Source organism: Bison bison, unplaced genomic scaffold, assembly GCF_000754665.1.
Source record: "Bison bison bison isolate TAMUID 2011002044 unplaced genomic scaffold, Bison_UMD1.0 scf7180017864268, whole genome shotgun sequence".
Lineage (NCBI taxonomy): Eukaryota > Metazoa > Chordata > Mammalia > Artiodactyla > Bovidae > Bison > Bison bison.
The window spans coordinates 1,453,385-1,478,953 of record NW_011494840.1 but is presented as its reverse complement, the minus strand read 5'-3'; the positions used below and the strand labels follow the sequence as shown (position 1 = coordinate 1,478,953).

The window sequence follows — 25,569 nt, the reverse complement described above, 5'->3', positions numbered from 1 at the left end:
ATAGCACCTTCTACTTTAAATATATTTTGAAAAACAACATTTAATGCTGACTTAAGCCAATATTAGGTCATCATCATGTTACACCTTCACTTGAAATCAGCTTAGAATTAAGTCTATATTTGTGCTTTATTTATAAAATGAATCCTTATGATACGTATGTTGTAGAGGGAGGGTATCTGGGGAAATTTATGTGCCACAGAGAATTTTAAAGCAATTTCTTTAACTAGTGACAAAAGAACTGGGAGAAGACTGGATTCCTTAGAACAACGCTTCCTTTCTCATGGTTGCGTGTGATTATGCTAACTTTAGGTCTTGCTACTGTTGGATATTTATAATAGACATACAAATCTTAAATGTAAACAGGCTAAGCACCTCGGGCTTTACCGTGATATGATTAGGAATCATTTATCAAATGGTTCTGAGAAAGGGGAAAGCATGCTATTGGGATAGAAGGAAGGCTAGACCTGGGAATCTGAGGAGTTAAAGCCCCAGTTATTCATCACTGTCAAATGGATTTATAGCATATGAAATACACACATAGAGAAAGATTTGAGAAACCAGCAACATATATCCAGTAAGAAGAGGGAGGGCAGAATAGATTTTTTTTTATTTAAATATTTGCATAAAAACCAAAATTGTAGGTTTATCTTGAAATTCAACAAATGGCATATAGTTAAATCATGTTTTGTTAAATCTCACTGCAGGAACTGGGTAAAAGGGAAAGAAAGAGTTGGTGAACATCAAAAGTCATAGAAATTCTAAAGGGAAGAGATTGTATTTTATGAATATATTAACTGTACCAGGTTAACAAAGCTAGTACTTGGCCACATGCTTTGCACTGAAAAATAAAGTCTCATAGTGACTGTGTTAAGAACCAGTATAATTTGTGTTGAGCTTTGATTACATTTAAGTTCAATGTACTTCAAAAGTGTTAAAATATGTATTGCTCCTTTAAGAAAGAATGTACCTAATTTCATTTGTCCTGACCATATAAAATATAATTGGCCATACATAGCTTATAAAAGATAGTGCCAAAGGTAAGCATTAGCATATAAATGTAGGAACAATCTCAAACTGTATTAGTGAACTCTAAATTAATGAGATTTTCTATTACTCTTAATTGTCCAAGATGGTAAAATATAAAGCAACTGCTTTCTATTACCTTAACTTTTTCATAAAATGACAACAATTTAAGAGGTATGTTAGAAAATATTAGAGACAGAAAATTGAGATTTGGTTCTTGAGTTCGCTGATTACATTTACTGTGAGATTCTGGATGGAGTCATTTAACGTCTAAGTCAGTTTCTTTCTAAGTGTCATCGATATAATATCTGCTCATGATGGATTGTGATAAGATAAACTGACCTTCTGAGAATTAAATTTAGAGAGCATTCTAAATATGATTTTTTAAAAAGGTTGATGTTTTATGAGTTAGAATCCTTAAACAAGGATCTGTAGAAAGTAGCTGAGAAGTTTCACAAGATCACCTGGGCTGCTTTAGCGTGGACTCCAGAAAACTGAGAAACCTTATACCTAGTTAACTTCACTGTACTGTCCCTGCTGAACTTCATCAACACAATCAAAATGTCACCTGGAAAAAGAACTTCGACAATAAAGAGACTTTCTGTATCTCAAGCAAAATCCAAGAGAAATATGCTTTGATCAATACTTAATTTTTTGGTCTACATGGCTTCCCCAGTGGCTCAGTGGTAAGACTCGTCTGCCAATGCAGGAGACATGAGAGACACGGGTTCAATCCCTGGGTCAGGAAGATCCCCTGGAGGAGGAAATGGCAATCCACTCCAGTACTCTTGCCTGGGAAATTCCCTGGACAGAGAAGCCTGGTGGGCTACAGTCCACAGGGTCGCAAAGAGTTGGACACGACTGAGTGCGCACACACACAGCAACCTCACCTGACTGCAGGCACACTACATCTGGCCCTCTCAGCTGGATGATACCAGCCAACATCAGTGAGACCCTCTCCTGACTCCAGGCCCACCCAGAAACTACGTGACTGTAAAATCAGCTTTCCATACAGATTCCTTCTCTCTGGTGAGAATTCACTAACCGTGAGCCTCTAGCTTCTTTAATGTAATACTTCCTATGGTAAATTAATAAATTGCCATCTGGCTAATACTTTAGTTTACTCTCTCTTTACTTATCTGGAGTCAAATACAGATGCTGGATATCAGGGTACGACAGGATTCTTAAATAATAATTCTGTCTCATCACTCTAACTTCAATACTGCTCTGCCCCTTTGATGGGGAGAATTAAATCAAATGAGACTATTGACACAAAGTTATTATTCAGTTCAGTTCAGTTCAGTTGCTCAGTCGTGTCCGACTCTTTGCGACCCCATGAATCGCAGCACACCAGGCCTCCCTGTCCATCACCATCTCCTGGAGTTCACTCAAACTCATGTCCACTGAGTCGGTGATGCCATCCAGCCATCTGATCCTCCGTTGTCACCTTTTCCTCCTGCCCCCGATCCCTCCCAGCATCAGAGTCTTTTCCAACAAGTCAACTTTTAAGCTTATAGCACTTAACCATGAAGAACTATTTTAATTTGTTGAACACAAGAGGTTTACGACAACAGTCATTTGCTTCCTGTCCAGTTTCCCAGGACCTCATTAAAGTTACAGAACATGAATAAAGCCAGGAGCAACTGTTAACAGCAAACAGAAAGGGAGGAAGGCCACTCGGTGACAGGAGACCTCAGCAATATTCTGTAAGATGGAAAGCCACATTTAGAAGATCTCCAGTAAAACAGCTGGTTTCCCTTTCATTTATTTAAAAATACAACTTAAGGATCAAGAAACCCCAATCAGAGGCCCCCGTGATGAGGCTTCCTAGTTCCTGATACTTAAACACAAGTTAACATAAATATGAATAAATCATCAGCTATATACAGGAGACTATCAGCATGAAGAACGAGATAAACAGAACTCCAAGGTGAACAGCACTGTAATTCTACTTAAATGCAATCATTAAGAAAAATGTTTAGTATCTTCATATACTGACAAGGATATTACATCATAAAACAAAGATACTTGGAAAAAAATCAGAAACATAAAGCACCCCAAGGAAAATACAAATGTGTTATATGAAATAAAAAATTCAGGGTATAGTTTGAAGATAAAACTGAGTACATACCCAAGAATCTAGAGCAAAATGGTAGGCAGAAAATATGAAATATGAGAGGAGATAGATGATCAATCGAAGACATCCAGGAACTAATGAACAAGAGCTCCCCAAAGGGAAAATGGAGAAAAGAGAAACGATCAAGTTAACTTCAAAAGAAGAAATAGATGCACTGGATTTCTCACCCGTCAGAAATGAAACATAGATGGTACTGTACTTTTAAAGTCCTAAAAAAAAACGGTTTTTTGCATAGCACAAACTGCCCATCATATCATCAACTGTGAGGATGTTGATATCCAAGGACTTTTCAGATATATATTTTGTACAAAGCATTTCTTTTCTTTCTCTTTTTAAACCCTTGGAAAACTAGCTTTGGGAAGGAAATCCAGAAAGAAGATACGGTTTCTAATGCATCAGAAGTCCAATAAGCAGAAATTGTAACATTAGAGCTAAACAGCACAATTAGAAAGCAATTGATCCAAGTAAGAAAAGGGGTCAGTAGGTACCGAGCAGGAAGTGAATACAATGGATTTCATTCAATAGATAAAGTGGGCAAGAAGAGACAAGATATTAGGTGATGTTAATCTTATGTTACTACAAGAACATTTTTTAACAAGATAAAAAAGGAACAAATTTTAAAAAGTGATTCAATTCTACAAACGCTGGTTGAACAAGACAGAAAAATATACTTCATATATATATATTAATATGTTTTCTTAATTCAAGGAGCTGACATTCCTACAAAAGAGTAGGGTAGACATAAGATACATAAATGACTATAGATTAAGACAGAGTAAAGGTCACACCATAAGAAGTAAAACTGCTAGGGGAATTCAAGTGAAAAAAAAAAAAAAGAAAAACTGTACACATGTTTGGAGATTCAAAAAAGAGGGTCAGGTTGGAAAGAAACCTTGTAAGATGACCAGGAATCTGACTGATGAAGATGGGAGGAGTTGGGCAGAATCTGGCTGTGACATTTCCAGAACAAACAGTTGCAGAGCAATGATGGAAAAGAAGACCAAGTTCAGGAAAAAGATTAGAAACATGCAGGATGGGTTACAAAGTGGAATCCTTCAATCCCTGGTGGTACAGTGGTATAGGTGGTACAGGGGACGGTTAAGGTTCCCACTGGAGGAATGGCACTGGCAAATCACACTGGCTCTATCTCCAAAATCTACCCAGAATCTAACCACTTCCTGCAATTCTACCACCACAAGCTCTGCCTTGGATTCCTGCAAAAGTCCTATCAATTCGCCTTTGCCCTTGGTTTATTATAGTCTATCTCAGGGGCTAGTACACTATACCCCAGGAGGATTCACTCGGTCCATCACTCATTTTTTAAGTTATGCTGAAACATGACACGCTGTCCACAGCAACCTCTGTGTTTCAGGGGCACAGCTGAGCAGTGTGGACACTACTCCAGGCCCCACAGAGCCTAAAATATTTATTAACTGGTCTCTTACAGAAAAACAGTTCCCATACCCTGGTCTACATGCAATACAGTAGTCAGAGTAACCCCCTGAGGATGTAAGGCCCATCAGGTCATCTGCTCACAGCCTTCTAGACTTCCCGTCTGAGCTTAAAAGCTGAATGAAGTCCTTCTCTTTGATGACTGGCCCGCCCTTCCTCCTCCCTTCCTGGCCCCCCCTGCCCCAAAACCTCTGCACCTGCTGTCACCATGGCCTGCATGGCTTCTCTGCAGGTATCTGCCTTCCTTCCAGGTATCTGATCTCACTTCCCTCAGACCATTTTGCCCAGATGTCAGCTTCTCGGTAAGGATTTCCTTTCTGCCCTACTCAGCATTTCAAACCATCCCTCCTTCCAGGCACCATTACTCTCCTCTGGTACTTTTTCTCCATAATGATTACTGCCTGATATACTTATTTGTCTCCTTCTAAATAAGCCCTGTGGGGACAGCACATCTGAGCTTTGCTCACTAGCTGTGTATCAGTAGAATAGTGCCTACCACATAATAGATACCAATTTAAAAAGTTAACTGAAAAAGCAAGGAAATGAGATGAAAACAATAGATGAGAAAAACAGATGAGAAAATAGATGAGAACAATTAGTCATTTACTTTTCCTTCAACGACTACACCAAAGCCTTTGACTGGATCACAACAAACTGGAAAATTCTTAAACAGATGGGAATATCAGACCACATTACCTGCCTCCTGAGAAACCTGTATGCAGGTCAAGAAGCAACAGTTAGAATACGGAACAATGCGCTGGTTCAAGATAGGAAAAGGAGTAGATCAAGGCTGTATATTATCACCCTGCTTATTTAACTTCTATGCAGAGTACACCACGCAAAATGCTGGGCTGGATGAAGCTCAACTGGAATCAAGATTACAGGGAGAAATATCAATAACTTGAAGATATGCAGATGACACCACCCTAATGGCAGAAAGTGAAGAGGAAATAAAGAGCCTCTTAATGAAGATGAAGGAGGAAAGTGAAAAAGTTGACTTAAAACTGAACATTCAAAACCACTAAGATTATGGCATCCAGCTACATCCCTTCACAGCAAATAGATGGGGAAAAAATGGAAACAGTTGACAGACTATTTTCTTGGGCTCCAACATCACTGCAGATGGTGACTGCAACCATGAAATTAAAGGACACTTGCTCCTTGGAAGAAAAGCTATGGCAAACTTAGACATCATATTAAAAAGCAGAGACATCACTTTGCTGACAAAGGCCTGTATAGTCAAAGCCATGGTTTTTCCAGTAGTCATGTATGGATGTGAAAGCGGGACCACAAAGAAGGCTGAGCACTGAAGAAATGATGCTTTTAAACTGTGGTGCTGGAGAAGACTCTCTAGAGTCCCTTGGACAGCATGGAAATCAAACCAGTCAATTCTAAAGGAAATCAACCCTGAATATTCACTGGAAGCACTGATGCTGAAGCTCCAATACTTTGGCTGCTTGATGCAAAGAGGTGATTCATTGGAAAAGACCCTGATGCTGGGAAAGATGGAGGGCAGGAGGAGAAGGAGTCAAAAGAGGATGAGATGGTTGGATGGCATCACTGACTCAATGGACTTGAGTTTGAACAAACTCCGGGAGATAGTGAAGGACAGGGAAGCCTGGTATGCTGCAGTCCATGGGGTCGCAAAGAACTGGACACAACTGACCAACTGTACAACAACAGCAAATAGAATCTTGGAAACTTAGACATTTATAAATCTTACATGAATTTTAAGACACACAGGACTGTGATTCTCACTATTATGAAAACTGATATATCAATATCTTCCAAATGTGTTTAAATTGCAAAGGCTGTTATTAATTTTGTATTCCTTAAATAAATAGGATAGCATTCTAAATAAGCCTATCAAAACTATTATAATTCTAGGTGACCTCATTTATCCTCATCTTTAGACTAAATCTAACTGTTCTAAACTATCTTGTCCCCTCCCTCCAAATGTGCAGAGTATAAGACAAAAAGACCACGTAGTATTTTTAAAGGCCACTGCTCCATGTACTTGAGTCAGAGGGAAAGAATGACTTAGATTCTCTCAAATTGGATCTTCTTGTTACAAATCTCCAGAGAGCTAAAATTAATTAGCTTCACTTAATATGAAGTAGGTAGGAGGTATTAAATCTGAAGTCCATATTCAAACCTGTCTTTTAAATCCACAAAGGAAGAGTTTGGTACCATTTTCATTTCAAACTATGTTTATAGATCACCCACTTGGGCACTCAGCACCACAAGAGACATTAACAAATACTGTCATCTCAGAGCATCAGTGTCCATTCTTAACCTCAGGCCATATGGCTAAGGTTCTAATGAAACTCCTTGACCAGCTTCATTTCAGCCTGTCAAAACTAGCTTTCCTTAAAATGAACTTTTTATTTAAAACTATACATCAAACATCAAGTGTAAACTAGTATAGTAACTCCTCTAATGAAATTGGTTTTAAACAGAAATAAGTCTTTCCTGCAAAACACATTTTTCTCTTTTTTTGCTTAGAGGTAAAGTATAGATGGAAAAACAAAAAATCACCTGAATCCATTGTTAGTGATAATGTATATTGCTTAGTCACCTGGACTTCTAAACAAAATTTCCTGGAACCAAGTATAAGTAGAAAGAAACATTTCATATTCCAGGAAAAAAATGATACTAAGATTTTGAAAATTACATTTTTTCCAAGTCTCAGAAACTACCCTCTCCACTGCCACTTTTCAACAAACTGGAAGGAAAAAGGTCTTCTCTACAACCAACAGTTACTGGGCAGACAGATGCATGCCACTATCTGGACTGTCATTGTTTTCATTCTTAAAAAGGCTTATTGTTTTTTTCTTTAATTATATAATAAAAGCCACTTATTAACAACAACAACAAACAATGAATACTTATTTCTTGTCCTTATTCCACATTTTGTTCTCTGAGGTACAGCCTGACTTTTATATGCTGTTTGTGTGTACATATGTATATATGTATATATTTATGATGTAGAGCTGATTTACATTGCTAATTTCTGCTGTGAAGTGACTCAGTTATACATATATATATATATATACACACACACGCACACATTCTTTTTATATTCTTTTCCATTTTGTTTTATCATAAGATATTGAATAGAGTTCCCTGTGCTATACAGAAGCTGAAGTTACACTACTTTGGCCACCTGACATGAAGTGCCAACTCAGTGGAAAAGACCCTGATGCTGGGAAAGACTGAGGGCAGGAAGAGGGCAACCAAGGATGAGATGTTTGGATGGCATCACCGACTCAACGAACATGAATCTGAGCAAACTCTAGGAGACAGTGAAGGACAGGGAAGCCTAGTATGCTACAGTCCATGGAGTTGCAAAGAGTAAGACAAAATTTAGCAACTGAACAATAACAAAATACAGCAGAACCTTGTTGTTTATTATTCTGTATATAATAGCTTACATCTGCTAATCCCAACCTCTCAATTCATCCCTCCCCAAACTTCCCCGGTCCATGGTAACCATGTCCCTGAGTCTGTTTCCGTTTTGTAGACAGGTTCACCTGTGTTATATTTTATACGCCAAATCTAAATGATATCATATAGTATTTGCCGTCTTCTTTCTTACTTCACTTAGTATGATAATCTCTAGTTTGCATCAATGTTGCTGCAAATGGCAGTATTTCATTATTTTTATGGCTAGCAGTATTCCATTGTACACGGGCACCACATCTTCTTTATCCATTCCTCTGCTGACGGACATTTAGGTTGTTCCCACGTCTTGGCTGTTGTGAATAGTGCTGCTATGAACGTAGAAGTCCATGTATCTTTTTGAATTATAGTTTCATCTGGATATATCCCCATGACTAGGATTGCTGGATCATATGCTAACTCTAATTTTAGTTTTCTGAGGAACTTACTTACTCTCCTCCATAGCATCTTTACCAACAGTGCAAGAGGGTTCTCTTTTATCCACACTCTCTCCAGCATTTGCTATTTGTAAAATTTTCAGTGATGGACATTCTGATAGTTGTGAGGTGATACCTTATTTGTAGTTCTGATTTGCATTTCTCTAATAATTAGCGATGCTGAACATCTTTTCATGTGCATTGGCCATCTGCATGTCTTCTTTGGAGAGATGTGTATTCAGGTCTTCTGCTCACTTTTTAATTGGTTTGTTTAGTTGTTGAACTGTATGAGCTGTTTGTGTATACTGGAAATTAATGCCTTATTGGTCACATTATTTGCAAATATTTTCTATTCTATAGGTTGTCTTTTCATTTTGTTTATGGTTTCCTTTGCTGTGCAAAAGCTTGGAAGTCTGACGAGGTCCCATTTGTCTATTTTTGTTCTTATTTTGATTGCTTGGGAGACTGACCTAAGACGACACTGGTATGATTTATGTCAGAGAATGTTTTGCTGATGTTTTCTTTTAGGAGTTTTTTGTTGTTATGTCTTATGCTTAAGTCTTTAACTCATTTTGAGTTTATTTTTGTGTATGGTGTGAGGCTGTGTCTAACTTTATTGATTTATATGCAGCTAAACTTAGTGACTGAGCACACACGCACGCCCAACTTTCCCAGCACCGCTTGCTAAAGAGACCATCGTTTTCTCCATTGAAGATCCTTGTCTGTTCTGTCAAAGACTGACTGACTGTACGTGTGTGGGCTTATTTCTGGGCTCTCTGCTCTGATTCATTGATCCACATGCCTGCTTTTGTGCCAGTACCAAGCTATTTGGATTACTGTAGCTTTGTAGTATTTGAAGTCTGGACAGGTTATGCCTCCTGCTTTCTTCTTTTTCTTCTGGATTGCTCTGGCAATTCTGGGTCTTCTATGTTTCCATATAAATTTTAGGATTATTTGTTGTAGCTCTGTGAAAAAAATCCAGGGTAATTTGATAGGGATTGCATTAAATCTGTAGATTGCTCTGGGCAGTATGGTCATTTTAACAATATTAATTCTTCCAAGCCAAAAGCATGGGATATCTTTCCAAACTCTGAATCATCTTCAATTTCCTTTATTAACATTTTTATAGTTCTTGGCATATGTCTTTCACCTTCTTGGTCAGGTTTAACTCTAAGTATTTTATTTCTGAGGATGCGATATTAAAAGGTAATATTTTTCTACATTCCTTTTCTGTTATTTCATTATTAGTGTAAAGAAATGCAACCGACTTCTTTATATTAATCTTGTATCCTGCTACCTTGCTGAATTCATTTATCAGTTCAAGTAGTTTCTGTGTGGAGACTTGAGGGTTTTTTATACATAGTATCATGCCATATGCATATAATGACAATCTTGCCTCTTCCTTTCCAATCTGGATCCCTTTTTTCTTTCTTTCTCTTGTCTGACTGCTGTTAGGATTTCCTAGGATACTATGGATACTATTCAACATAGGATACTATGTTGAATAGAAGAGGTGAGAGTGAGTATCCTTGTCTTGCACCAGATTTTAGCACAAAGGCTTTCAGCTTTACCACTGAGTATTGTGTTGGTTGTAAACAGCTTTCATTATGCTGAGATATGTTCCCTCTATATCCATTATGCTAAGAATTTTTATCATAAATGGATGCTGAATTTTGTCAAAGGCTTTTTCTGTGTCTACTGAGATGCTCGTGTGATTTCGGTCTTTCCTTAATGTGCTGTGTATCGTATGGATTGATCTGCATATATTGGACCATCCCTGTAAAGTTGCAGCTTGACTTTTACACTATTTATGCACAAAACATAAAACATGAGATAATATATACAGTCTTCCACTATCATCATGTGGTGAATATTTTTCTGTGAAAACATACAAAGCTGTATTATTACACTGTATGTAATGTATTTCAAGTATCCTCACTGATGGGTATAGTTTGCTATTTCTCATCTAATCTTGGTGGAATGTAGAAAATGGTTAGTATTGGAAAAGTAACAAAATGCAAATAAGATTTCAGATTTCTGAGTAAATAAATAGTTGAGGGCACACAAAAGGCACAAGACAACTTTTCCTACCCTATGACATGAGAGTCACATGTGGAAAAGCTAAATGGAAGAAAGAAGGAGAGGAGCTCAGCCTTGGAACTGAGGTTTGAGAGGTTGGCAGGACACGCATTTCGTTATATGTAAACCAGATGGTAGTTAGAAAGCAGAAACAGAAACCTAAGATTCTTAATTTACTGATTAAATTATTAAATCCCCCTTAAATTATCCAGCATCACTAGGCTTATTTATTGTCAACTGTCAACACTCCAAAACACGACTTAGAAAACCTCATCCATTTAGTAAAACTATATTTATTAGACTAAATACTGTGAGGGAGAATAAGAAGGGGAAAGGCAAAGAGTATCTACAAGGTTTAAGGGCCTGGGCTGGGCCACTTTAATCGAGGTCGTAAAAGGTGGAGAACTACATTTGGGCTACGCTTATGACACAAGTTTTACGTTGGTGGATGCAGTGAAATGACAAGTCTCAAAGCAAGCCTTCTGAGGCCACCTGTCTTGGTAAGGAGGCTACTGGAGCTGTTTCAGTCAGGACCGTCAGCCACTTGGTCTGTCCTCAGCGGTGTTTAACCCGAGGGCAGAGGTACGTGTCTGTGTGTCTGCTGAGCATCAGCAACGCGATATTGGTGTCAGTTCCTCACATTTTATGGGATTCAAAAGCTTTTAAAACTTATTGAGCAACATTTGGGAACCATTAAGACTTTAGATGGTCTACTACGAATTGTTACAATAGAATGCTCTGGAATAGATAAAATGTTGGAGTTAGAGTACATATGGAAAATATCCAGAAAGAAAGTGCTAGGTTTCTGACACTATCATAAGAAACAATTTTGATTAGAATATCCTGTTTTAGCTCATAGTTTTCAAAGCAAATGCTTCGCATAAGAAAGTGTGGAAGTTGCTCTATCTTTAAAAATAAGTGAGAACTTTATAAGAATATCTTGAATTGTTTAAGTTGAACTGTATCACCAAATACAGAATATCATCTTTAAATTGGTGGGTTATTTAAAATATGAAAAAATTCAACAAGCTTTAAAGTACTATGCACTTTTAGAGGTTTAATTTCTGAAGAGTTTTTAATATGTTCTTTGTGGATTTAAACTATCCTTTTACAGAACCTCAAACGGAATACATTCTATAAACCAAGTCAAAGAATGACTCATTTTCTACAACTGAATATGTCTATAATTAAATCAAGGTTTATTTGATGCTAACGATTTATATCAGAAATGACAGGAAAATGTGAGAGATGAATGATTTTTAGCAGATTCAAAATTGAAATTACACACAAAAGATCAACTCACTTTCACAAGAAGATATACCTTTTAGTCTAAATTGCTAGGGAGTTACCACATAGCATACATTATATTCACTAATTCTTATGTTCAAAATATGTTCCTGTCATTTTGTGGGACAAAATACATCATGCTGAAACACTCACTGTGCATATAATTTAAATTTTTGGAATTTAAGAAAAATAACATATATTAATAGAAGTGTAAATTTTTAAAAGGATGTATGCATGAAGTCACTTCAGTCCTGTCTGACTCTATATGACCCTATGGACTGTAGCCAGACAGGCTCACCTGTTCACTGGATTTTCCAAACAAGAATACAGCAGAGGGTTGCCATTTCCTTTTCCATAAAAGGATGTAATTAACGTATAATTATATAAATAATATAATTATAACTCTACTAAAAAGGTAATTAGAAGTGGTTATCTTCAGTAATTCCATATCCTGGCCTGCATTTGGTACTGTCAGCTTTTAGAATACTGAAAGGCAAAGGAGAAAACGAAAGCTATACCTCTCTGAAGGCAGAGTTCCAAAGAATATCAAGGAGAGATAAGAAAGCCTTCCTAAGTAAACAATGCAAAGACATAGAGGAAAACAAAAGAATGGGAAAGACTAGAGATCTCTTCAAGAAAATTAGATACCAAGGGAACATTTTATGTGAATATGGGCATAATTAAAGACAGAAACCATATGGACTTAACAGAAGAAGATATTAAGAGGAGGTGGCAAGAATACATAGAAAAACTATACAAAAAAGATCTTAATGACCCAGATAACCACGATGGTGTGATCACTCACCTAGAGCCAGACATCTTAGAGTGCAAACTCAAGTGGGCTTTAGGAAGCATCTTTATGAACAAAGCTAGTGGAGGTGATGGAATTCCAGTTGAGCTACTTCAAGTCCTAAAAGATGATGCTGTGAAAGTGCCACACTCAATATGCCAGCAAATTTGGAAAACTCAGCAATGGCCACAGAATGGAAAAGGTCAGTTTTCATTCCAATCCCAAAGAAAGGCAATGCCAAAGAATGCTCAAACTACTGCACAATTGCACTCTTCTCACACGTTAGCAAAGCAATTCTCAATATTCTCTAAGCTAGGCTTCATTACATGAACTGTGAAGTTCCAGATGTTGAAGTTGGATTTAGAAAAGGCAGAGGAACTAGAGATCAAACCGCCAACATATGTTGGATCACAGAAAAAGCAACAGAGTTCCAGAAAAACATCTATTTCTACTTAATTGATTGACTACACCAAAGCCTTTGACTGTGTGGGTCACAAAAACTCTGGAAAATTCTTAAAAAGATGGGAATACCAGACCACCTGACATTCCTCCTGAGAAATCTGTATGCAGGTCAAGAAGCAACCATTAGAACCAGACATGGAAAAACAGACTGGTTCCAAATTGGGAAAGGAATATGTCAAGGCTGTATATTATTACATTGCTTATTAAACTTACATGCAGAGTACATTATGCAAAATGCTGGGCTGGATGAAGCACAAGCTGGAATCAAGATTGCCGGGAGAAATGCCAATAACCTCAGACATGCAGATGATACCACCCTTACAGCACAAAGCAAAGAGGAACTAAAGAGCCTCTTGATGAAAGTGAAAGAGGACAGTGAAAAAGCTGGCTTAAAACTCAACATTCAGAAAACAAAGATCATGGCATCTGGTCCCATCACTTCATGGCAAATAGACGGGGAAACAATGGAAACAGTGAGAGACTTTATTTTCTTGGGCTCCAAAAATCACTGCAGATGGTGACTGCAGCCATGAAATTAAAAGCATTAAATTCTGCTCGGGAAGAAAAGCTATTAAACCTAGACAGCATACTAAAAAGTAGAGACATTACTTTGGTGACACAGGTCTGTCTAGTCAAAGCTGTGCTTTTTCCAGTACTCATGTATGGATGTGAGAGTTGGACTATAAAGAGCACCAAAGAATTAATGCTTTTGAACTGTGGCATTGGAGAAGACTCTTCAGAGTCCCTTGGACTGCAAGGAGATCAAACTAGTTAATTCTAAAGGAAATCAACCCTGAATATTCATTAGAAGGACTGATGCTGAAGCTGATGCTCCATTACTTTGGCCACCTAAGGGGCCATTAGAAAAGACCCTGATGCTGGGAAAGATTGAAGGCAGGAGGAGAAGGGGACAAAAGAGGATGAGATGGTTAGATGGCACCACCAACCCAATGGACATGAGTCTGAACAACCCCCCAGAGATGGTGAAGGACAGGGAAGCTTGGCATGATGCAGTCCTTGGGGCTGCAAGTAGCACATGACATAGCGACTGAGCAGTAACAACAGCCATCTGATGGTATATAGTGGGCCTCATTTTTTTCCCCTCTCTTTTATCTTTTTCTCAACATATTTACTTCTGTTTTCTGAACCATACATTATTCAATTTAGCCACTTAACACAGCATTTTTTACAAGATGGACCTTCTCTTACCTAACCAGAGAAGAGCTATTAAATTTAAGACTTTTAATACTGATATTGTATTTTTTATAATTGGCCCTATGGTCCATACTGCAACATGTTATTTATCTGAGTGTATTCTTCCTAGAACATTCATCCCTTAAGGGCAGGACCAAATCCAGGACCACATATCACACTCACTTGAGATGTCTCTTTACTTCCCTGAACCTGTGAGCCCCTCAGCCTCTGGTCTCTGATGACACTGATGGATCTAAAGCACCGCTTTTACATCATGGCTGTCAGCCGTCAGGCTGGGTCTGGGTTCTGTTTCCTCATGATCTGAGCCCCGTTCTCTGATCGTCCCAGGCAGTCATGTCTGGAGGTACAGGCCGTGCTGGATGGTGTCCATCTATTTACCTGGCGGGGCTTGTGCCCATTTTCCTCTGAGATGAGCTACCTCAGCTACCCCTCCTCCTCCCATAGTTAATGAACGATAAGTGGAGATGCCTTGTTGTGGTTTTACTCTTGTAGTTTGCTACACTGAGTTTAATTTCAATTACTGTATGTTCATTTTCAAACACTGCATTTCGTCCATTTATAAATTTGCTAGGGTTTCATTCATTCTTTCTTTAATACTTTGCTGTCATCTGCGGTATGTTGATCTGGTCTTATTTCTTTCATCATAGTTAACTGTTTCATAATCTGTGTTGATAGTTCCAGGATCAGAGCTTGGCAGGTCTTCCTCTGCTGTCTGCTACTTCTGTTCGCTCTCTTATACGCGGTGCTTTGTCTTCTTGTGTGCTTGAATATTTGACTCTGACATCTTCACTTGCGCTCCTTTGTGGGAATTCTGTGAAGCCAAGAATTAAGGTATGTCCTCTCGTGAGGATTGTACTTACTTGCACCATTTACTGCACTGCCAGTCTGAAACTGCAGTGAAACAAATTCACTCTGCTGACGTGCATTTGGCCTGCATACCTGCAAAGTGCTAGTCTGCAACTACGATTTCTTAGGAATCTGGTTCTTTCTCCTTGTTCTTGACACTAAGGTCAACTTTGCTTTTCACTTTTTGCAAGTAATAACTTTACTTCACGTGATGATGCCATCTTCAGGAGAGGGAGGGGCTCCACTTTGCAAGAAGCTCTGTTTCCCATGAGATGCCAACCAACCATCCAGGCTCTAGACTGTGCTGTCCAACATAACACCCACTGGAAACATGCGACTTTTCAGCACTTGACATATGACTACTGAGACTAGGGAACGAATTTCTAATATTACATACTTTTAATTAGTTTAAACTAAAAACTGAAGCAGTACTTTAGTAGAACTGTATTTCACCTTTAACTTACTTAAATGGTCACATTAACTTAATGAAAATTTAGTGGTTGAATTAAAATGTTCCTTAAGTATAAAATACACACCAGGTATCGAAGGCTTAGTATGAAGAAGGATACAACCTATGATATAGAGAAGGCTCTAGGACACCCCCTTGTTTACTGCAAAACAGCCAGACACAAGCCCCTAAAGTTCTCAGCCTTCGCTTCACGGAAGATTAGCTGAGCTATTTGCCCACACTGATCAATCAGAACAGGTGGCTTGCTGATCTGACTTAAGTAACCCTTAGCTAGATTACCCTCTTTCGCCAGGTCTCCGAGGTCTGCCCTCTTCTGAGCCGGCCAGCAGACAGCCCTTCCTGATCAAGTCCTCCTGGCTGACCTCAGGGAAAACATGCCATGATCATCCCGCTCTCACAGCTGGTTCTTTCCAGCCACAAACTGACATAGTATCTTAGATGACGTAGTATTTCAGAGAAAAGTCTGCAGAAGGATAGGTACCTGAAATTCTAAGAAAACAGGTCTACTTGCTTTTATTAATGACAAAAGCAAAACAGCATGGTAAATACATTTTATTTATATAGAATGTATTTTGAGGCTCTCCCTGATAATGGGCTTGTTTACTCCAAAACTTAGCATTCAACTCCTCTCTAAAGTAAGTATTTAGAGTAAAAGTATGCACGTTTTACTTTATTAATTTTCCTCTAACATTATCTTTAGTTATTCAATATCATCTTACTTTTCCCTTTGTAGTTAGTATATGTAATTTTAACTCTGTTTTAGCTCTTTAATTTTAAATCTGTTCAACTTTTTGTAATTCATGTAGTTTAGTTTAACACATCAGTCTTTATTTTAGCATCGTCAGTTAACTTAAGTCATCTTAACCATTTGTCCTAGTGAAATTATATCCTAATGCTAAAATCTAAAACCACAGATTAATGATTTTTAAGGCTGGCTATATACATTAACAAATATACTTAACCAGAACATCCCACAAAAATCAAGCTTTATTTATACAGATCATCACATTTCTAGGTGTTTTACTGTCCAAATAAGACAAGTTCACGTCAAGGAAAGGTAAAATAATTAAACAGGATGGCAGAAATTAAACTTGTGGTTCACAGATTTTTTTAAAATGGTCATTTGGAAAGATACAATCTTGCTTCATCCCTCTCTGTATTTCCCAAACATTCAATGCTCCTGCCACAACATACTTTTTCCATATCAGGCCAAATAAATTTGTCTTTATGCTTTATTAACACAGGTTCCTTCTCTGCTTGGTACAGCCTCCACTGTTTTGTTTATTCATTTAGATTCACTTGCGCTTTGAGGCCCAGTTAAAATGTTACACTGTAGGGAAAACCATTACCTCCTTTGCCTTCCCACAGCATTCTGCCTGTAATTTCATTACAGTATGCCATTTACTTTTCTATTACTATTATTTATTTTCATATCCAAATCCATTAGGTTGTTTGCTTTCCAAAGGCATGGGCTGTGTATATGTCTCTGATGCTGTCTCTCTTTCTGACAACCTACCCAGTACTCTATTCTGCCAGACCAACAAAGACACACTGATCATTCATCCTCCTATCCAGACTCAAATATTTCTGCATGTTTGTATTATTTTTCATAATTCTGTGTTTAACTATTTTACTCACACTAACATGTAAATTGTGCATGTATTAATATCTATTAGATTAAGTAGCAATTAACAAACATAAAACTAAGAATGTAAAAGTCCTTTCATCATAATTACATATAAAATCTAAAAATGGATTTCTAATTTGCTCAGGTGGCTCACTTAGAATTTATAAACAATGCATTATGTGAAAGGATAAATTTGAAAAATTGTTGCTTTAAGAGAACTTTGTAAACATGGTATGATAGGCATTGTTTATAACTCTGCTAAATTATTCTTTCAGAGATCATTTTAAACACAAAAAACCTTAACTATTTTTAGATGACTCTTTTAATTCTCAAACATTATAACATTTGAAAAATGCCAGACAACCTCATATATGAATGCAATATTACTTAAGAAAAAAAGTCTCTAAAATGTACTCAGTATTAGTAAGAGATCAATATATGTGTGTTTTAGAAAAATCACTGCTTTAACATCTTTCTAGGAAGATTATCTTTCAGTTCAGTTCAGTCGCTCAGTCATGTCCGACTCTTTGCCACCCCATGAATCGCAGCACGCCAGGCCTCCCTGTCCATCACCAACTCCCGGAGTTCACTCAGACGCAAGTCCATCGAGTTAGTGATGCCATCCAGCCATCTCATCCTCTGTCGTCCCCATCTCCTCTTGCCCCCCAATCCCTCCCAGCATCAGAGTCTTTTCCAATGAGTCAACTCTTCACATGAGGTGGCCAAAGTACTGGAGTTTCAGCTTTAGCATCATTCCTTCCAAAGAACACCCAGGGCTGATCTCCTTTAGGATGGACTGGTTGGATCTCCTTGCAGTCCAAGAGAAATAATTTTAAGTACAACACAATAAATTATAACTTTTTTGTTTCTAAATTGAAAAACTGTTCTCCAAAACTATTACTTGCAATAGGTGCGTAACAAAGGTGCCACCAAGTGCCTTGTGGGGTATTTTTATTACAGTATCATCTACCTTAGTCAAAGTGCCCACCAAAATGTCACAAGTGACGAAGTACTGATTTTCTTCTTGCAAGCTGAGGTTTCCTAGTCCACAGTGAATGGACACCGCGCGATCAGTCTTTCACCACACACTTTACCCTAGCCCCACCCCACGTGTCAAATCTCAGGTGAACTGCTCATTCTTCTCCATTATTACAATTTTTAATGTATAAAACAATGATTTTCATTTGCTTATATGTGAATTAGTAGGGTAAATATCTCCTTTATGAGTGGCAGTACCCAGAGCATGCTTAATTTTGAATCTGGCAGGGAGAGCTCTCCTAACAGTCCATCATTGTTTTTTCTTACTCTCTTAAGAAAACTACCCTGCACCCCAAATATAACAATTGTATTTCTGCCATCCTCTTCCCAGCATGCACAGGCAATCTGACATTTAGAGATTTGGTAGAGAACAAAGACAAAATATTGGGAGAGATAAATCCATAAATCTAAAGGGTATGTTTTATATTGCAAAGTAACATTTCAAAGCATAAATCAACTAAAATGTTTTAGAAAAATATTTAACAATTCAAAGGAGGTCACTTAAACCACTATAAACTAGACTGAAAAAGAAAAATACCAAATGGGATTCATATAAAAGTTATGGCCAAGTGTATCATTTAACTAAAGCTTACTGATCTATAACACACAAATTCATTCAGTTCAGCAATACAGGGGCATTTTAAAGCCCCTTTTACCAGTGCAACTTGATTTCGAAAGTTTGACCTGTTTTTCTGCTAAGGTTTCAATAATGTAAGAATCTAAGAAACAGAACTTATTTAGATCTTCAAGGTCAGAGCCCTCTCAAAAAATTACAAATCAACCCAACAGTAATTTTTCATTCTGTTCTCACTTAGCAAAAAATGACAACCCAAAGCATTTCACGTATCAACCCTACTTGTGATGTGTGTGTGGGGTGGGGGTGGGGCTGTGTGCATTTCAAAGTTAAAAATCTGGGACTAAAGTGTCTTTGTTGTTAGCTACCAAAGCAGACCTGGAAAATTAAGTCAATTAATTTATAACAGAAACATTTCACTATTACTTCTTCTTCACATTTGCTTTCCCTTGATTTTGGTTTTGACTCATCTCTTGACCTTGTTCTTTCCTCCCAGTTTTGGTCTCTTCCCGTCTTTGCCCTGCACCCTGGACTCTGCGCTTGGTCTCTTCCATTTCTGACTCTCAGCCTGTTCTGTCTCTAACTCTCATCCTCCTCCAGTCCTTCAAATCATCTCCCCAGATAGCCTAGGCTCTGATGGAGAAAGGCACCAGCTGTGCAGACATATCCAGCAAAAATACAGAGAGAGAATTTCATCTCCACCCCTTGGCATATATTCATTTATCACTAACTTATCTCCAGTCAGACGTTCTGTTCACCTAGCAAAACTTGTGCCCCTTTCTTTAGTTTTGTGCCCAGTGGCCCACGTGATTCTCAGCAAATAACTGAAATTACACCTCAAAGCAAGATGAGACAATCACAGAGAACTTCCTGCTCACCCTCACTAAGAAATTACTATCTGAGTTCACACTGTTGACTCCTTCCTTGCAATCTAGAGCAAGAAGGATCCTTCCTTCCACCTAAAGCATTCTTCAATGTTCTAACTACTGTCTCCTCCAGAACAGGGTGACACTGGCTCATCATTCATTCTTTCTCATATTTTTCTTCAATTTTTCCTGCTCCATGAATTCATCCCATCATCCCTAAAGTCTCTCCTCATTCAAAAAGAAAAGAAAAAAAAAGATTCTCTGCTGATGCTGCATACCTTCTCTAGTTTCCATCCAATCCCTCTCAAGCTCCATGAAGAATTTCAGTGCTTTACATTCCCTTTTATTCACTTCACATAGTTTTTGCCTCCAGCATCCACATCTCTCCTTCTTCTTTCCGCTCACTCCCCCATAGTTCTGTCATCCGCCTGCCTGGGTCTCCAGGCTCCTCACACTCTGCCTTCTGAGTTCATTCTGTAAATATCCAACTCCCCGTGAAATCTCCATCTCAAGTCAGCTAAGCAGTATCTATACTTTTTTCTTTAATCTTAGTATCTATTTTTACCTCACCTTGGTGATACCAAAATTTACCATATTACTCAGAAACTGGAGGCCATTCCAAAATATTCTGCCTCCCCTGCCACTCTTCAGATCCAAGCAAGGAGGTCTTCTCTCAATTCTGTGTTCATTTCACTCTTAAGACCACTGTTTGCTTCAGGCTTTCACCATCTCTCCTGGATTACTGTAAACTGTTCCTCCTGGCACCCTCTCCCAAATGGTTTCTATGCTCTGGTCTCAGTTTCTCAAATCCATTCTCTCTCTTCTGTAATTTAAGTTACTGAAAACAAGCCAGACCACAGTTTCCACTTTCTTGTGTAAAACCATCCATTGGCTCTTTTCCAGACCTTTCTGACTTGACTTCTAACTTGGCAACCCCATTTCCTCTTTCCTCCAACCCCTTACACCTCCACAATTAAAAACAAAACAACAATAATGGTTTTAAACTGTCTGAACACAAAACTGTACGGTCGAAGGGAACTTGATGTGTACGCTGTGTTCCTCCGCCTGCAGCAGCCTTCCCTGGATTCCCCTCTCACCTGGAGAGGCAGCCCTGCCATCCCCTGTCTGAAGCCCTTCTTTCTGACGAGCCCACAGTGACCTCCAGGTAGAGCTCACTGCTGCCTTACCGGGCCATCCAGCGTTCTGTACCTATTCCCGTTACTCCACAACAGTCTAGAGCTGACTCTGCTAAAGCACTCCAAATTTATCTTTTTCATAATGGAACCCCTCAATGACTTATCAAGAAATATATCTAACACATTACTTTACTTTGGAATAAAAGCATTTTGAAGGCAAAAGTAGAAAAAAGTTTTTGCATATCTTGAAAGAATAAATCTGGAATCCTTAATCAGGAAAGAATGCTATAATAGTAACAAGGAAAAAAAATACATCTTAGCAAACAGAAGACAGAAAAAAAAAAAAAAAAGACCCTCTCAAAATTCACAGAGATGAAGAGCACAGGATCTCAGAGCTTTTGTCAGAATACACAGGAAAAACTTATAATGTCTGGCTCACAATTACACATTCTTAAACATTAACTGCTGTCATCATTAACTTTATCATTATTTTATTAACTAAAGTGACCAGAGCTGGATGGGTTAAAAGCTGTTCTAGGTCATAGGCACTTTTGTTCTCAGTCCTAAAAGTGACAGATTCTACCAAAAGTCTCTTGAATTTTTTAAAACAACAACAAAAAAGGCATTTAAGAATGATTTCTTATTATACCAGTAAGTATGGTAAATAATAACCACATTTTGTTCTTCAAGGGTAACTAATTTATAATGATCCTCTCCCTAATGGAAATCATTATATCACCAAGAAGTTCTATTGAAGAGACCAATTTCTTCTTAACAAAGTTCCTTTTGTCACCACATATGAAAACAAAGGTATCAGATGCTTAAGACACCATAATTCAAAACAAATCTTTTCTTACACAGTTATAAATTCTAAGAAAGGTTGAAACAAGCTGCTTTACCTTCAGGGGCATCTGCATCACATCTCTTTGGCACAGAAAGGGATGAATTGCCTCTATGGTCATTGTAAGTCATATTGCTCTAAAAAATGAAGATACAGTTAAAATGTAAATAGTATATTAACATATATATTTTGATTAAAAAGTGACACATTATGAACTTTATACCCTGTTTTCTATTAAACCACATTTGGCTAATATTCTAAAATGTAAATTTTATGTAAAATTTCAATTAGAATAAAAAGATTCATGGTAAACTTGACATTAAGGCTTTCCTGCAACAATGTTTAGGCCCTGTGTTAATCAATGGAGCTTCTGCCCAGAGAAAACAGCCCTTGGTTTTCCACTGTGGAACAAGAAGAGAATACCATTTATCCATGCAAAAGCATGATCTTATTTCATCCATTCATAGAAGAATGTTTCATAACATGAGCCCAAGAACTAGGTGCAGGGGATAAGGCAAGAAGATAATAAAAGGTATAAGAAACGAGAAGAATGACTAAGGTGATCTTTTAGCAGTGTGTTTCCCAAACTTGGGTCACCTGTGTATCTGCTGTGATGTGTGTCCCATCTCTGGTCCACTGACACTACTGATATTTCTCAATGAACTAACTACTAATCACATGTTAAAGAAAGAATGAAGGATGAAAAAGGGATGATCTGGGCAGAATGGGTTAATAATGAAAGATTCCATTAAAGTAAGGCTTGAACTGGGCCCTAAAACACCGATTTGATTCGAACTATTAGAAAGCAGAGCAAGAGATATTTTAGGAAAAGGAAACTAAATAAAGGCCAAATTAGATATCATCAAAATATTTTAAACTTTCAAAATATTCAAACTATCTCTCCAGATACAACTAAGAATCACAGGTGGCTTTTGAAAGATAACACCAAGGAATCAGTGTAACAGGTAAGAGGATCCCCATCAGGATATGAGAAAGCGTAATTACCCACAAATAAAACATTTAAGTCTCTTCTGTGGGACTCATGGTACCAACGAGCAGACGTTTTTTGCTCTTTGCTCACCAAAACGTTTTGGGGTGCCATCTTAATAAACTTACTTAAAATATTACTTTAAAGTAAATATTATGAGTTCTAGTAAAGTGCTAAGATAAAGCTCAGCAGTTTGGCAGCATGGGATCCATTTAAGGAACAACTATTATGAAATTCAGTGTTATTTTTAAAAAGAATTTGTATGAAACAAATGTAAATATGCCCAAAAATGGAATGTAAAACTAGTTTTAGCAGTATTAAATTTAATTTGATGAGCTAATATTTTATGCTAGCCTTTCACAAATTAGAATTTGGTTCTAGATATTACTATGTTTAAAATGTCAAAATAATGACTTTTTTAAATGTTTGTACTTACCTCTATTAAGTAGTTTTGGCTTCCATACATAACATACTGGGGAGCAAGACTATAAATCATGTAGCTAGTGTGAAGGACAATAAGCAGAAGTATCATGCAGAGAAATAAGAGCGCCTGGGGCCTGGTCCTACCTCTTCTGATTTTGTACAACTGGAAGGAGAAACACAGTGACGCTATTTCAGCAATACGTTTTACGTGAAGGCACTGGGTCTTGCTCATTTGTTAGGGGCAATGCATGCAGTTCAACCCACCAATTCTTTTTCCAAAATAAATACTAAGATTTCTTAATCTTTCCAGATAACTATAAGAATAACAAAGACAATTCTTTCCCTGTAAAGCTTTTAGATTCAGATTCATGTTTATTTTAAAAACTCAAGACCTAGAGAAATAAATTAGTATTTTCATGGTTTGTTTCAAAGAATCTTCTAAACTTATTATGTAACAGCATCTGTTAGAAATTCATAGAGCTAAGAATGGTGAACTATGTCTAATTCTATCTACAGGTTAAAAGAGTGAGTTTAAACTCTAAGTATTAGTAATACATTTATAGTTTTCTATATATTATTGCACAAGGACAGACATGTCATGTTTTAAATACTCATTTCTACGAAATACTCATGATAGCCTCATATTGTGTGTGTGTGCACGCGTGTGCATGCGCACATGCACCCACGCGCCTGCTGAGTTGTGTCTGCTAGGCTCCTCTGTCCATGGGATGTCCCAGGCAAGAATACTGCAGTGGACTGCCATTTCCTCCTCCAGGGTACCTTCTTGACCCAGGGATCGAACCTGTGTCTCTTGTGTCTCCTGCATTGGTAGGCAGATTCTTTATCAACTGCACCATCTGGGAAACCCATCCTCATGTTATACTCAACTATAACACTGTCATCTAGTTTATGGTAATTTATGACCATCTGACTATAGCTATTTCCATGTGCATCCTGTATGCATGGATGGAAACTGAAACGTGGGAGCAGATACAAGAAGCTTGGTGACAGGCCTCTCATTTCAATGACAGAGCACACTTTAGCGACCGAGATAGCACCTCCCTGCTTTATTACTCGACTGAATATAATAGTACAATACAGAATAACAGGACTCTAATCCTGGATGGGACACGATCACCTAAAAATGCACACTTCCTGCTTCCCTATGCCCAGTAGTGGCTGGTAGTGATAAAACATTACGCATCAGAAAGAAAGCAGTCTGTGGGAGACTTCTGGGAAAGCCACATCTTCTGTCACCCCTTCTCCTAGCTGCCTCTTCCTCACAGAACACAGACGGGGTAAAGAGGGCTGAAGAAGCCATATCTCAACCATGAGGGAGAAGCCAAGAGGAATATTAGACTTGATGTTTTTGAGTTACTGAAGCAATGTTAGATTTAAAAAATTTTCCACAGCAGGAAGTCTTTCATTAGTTCAAGCCTCTAGTTAATTGCATTTTACACACAGCTGGAAGTATGAAGTGATATATCTCATTTTAATATCAAAATGAGAATAAGAAGAAAATAACCCTTTCTCCAATAGCACAGGAATCTTTCACTGCCAGTCACAGGGCCATATTTCGAACTATAGTGTATCCAGTTGTGCTGCAATGCGGTTGGGCTACAGCCAAACACTAAGGAAACTAACAGAAATTCTAAACCACGGCTTTCAGCCTCAGCACTGCTGACATTTTGGGCTGGATAAGCAAGTCTTTGTTGCGGGGCTGCCTGTGCAACACAGGACGCTGCCCCGATTCCCTGCTCTCCACCCACCAGATGCCAGTAGTGCTTCCTAGTTATAACAACTGAAAACATCTCCAGACTTTGCCAAGTATACCAGGAGGGCAAAACTGCCCCCGTTTAAGAACTGCAGCTTTAGACAAAGGGGCTTCCCAGGTGACCCAGCAGTAAAGAATTCATCTGCCAACGCAGGAGACGCAGGTTCGATCCTTGGGTCAGGAAGATCCCCTGAAAGAGGAAATGGCAATCCACTCCAGTATTCATGGTGGGATAATCCCATGGACCGAGAAGACTTGCGGGCTACAGTACATGAAGTTACAAAGAGCTGAACACAACTGAGCATGCACTCTCTAGACAAAGAGCACTTTTATGTTAACATAAAGTGAAAAGGCCAGAACTTCCACCATTTTGGTATTAAGATATTTATAACTCCTGTATTATAAATCTACGATAATTTGCAATAATGGAGGATATATACAAAATGATGGAAAAAATAAAAAAATATTATAACATATACTCACTCTAATCCAAAAGAACCATATGCCAATATTTCGAATCCCCGCCATTGAAGTAAAAATAAAGTACATAATAATAATTGTTATAAGAATATAATCCAGAGGGAACACCTGAAAAAGAGAAAATTAAACTTAATACACAAACAATAAGGGCTCCAGGAGTCATGCATTGAATACAATTAAGTCA

At 38.0% G+C, this 25,569-nt stretch overlaps 1 protein-coding gene across 1 annotated transcript in view; it reads right to left on the bottom strand.

The window, feature by feature from the left end:
- The window catches only part of LMBRD1 (LMBR1 domain containing 1), a 132,623-nt gene that overhangs the window by 5,172 nt on the left and 101,882 nt on the right, over nucleotides 1-25,569 (bottom strand). The window contains exons 12-14 of the mRNA XM_010848503.1: nucleotides 25,389-25,493; nucleotides 23,145-23,294; nucleotides 21,779-21,857 (exon numbers count right to left, since the gene is read on the bottom strand). Coding sequence (XP_010846805.1) covers nucleotides 21,779-21,857; nucleotides 23,145-23,294; nucleotides 25,389-25,493 — 334 coding nt within the window. The remainder of the gene's footprint in view (nucleotides 1-21,778; nucleotides 21,858-23,144; nucleotides 23,295-25,388; nucleotides 25,494-25,569) is intronic.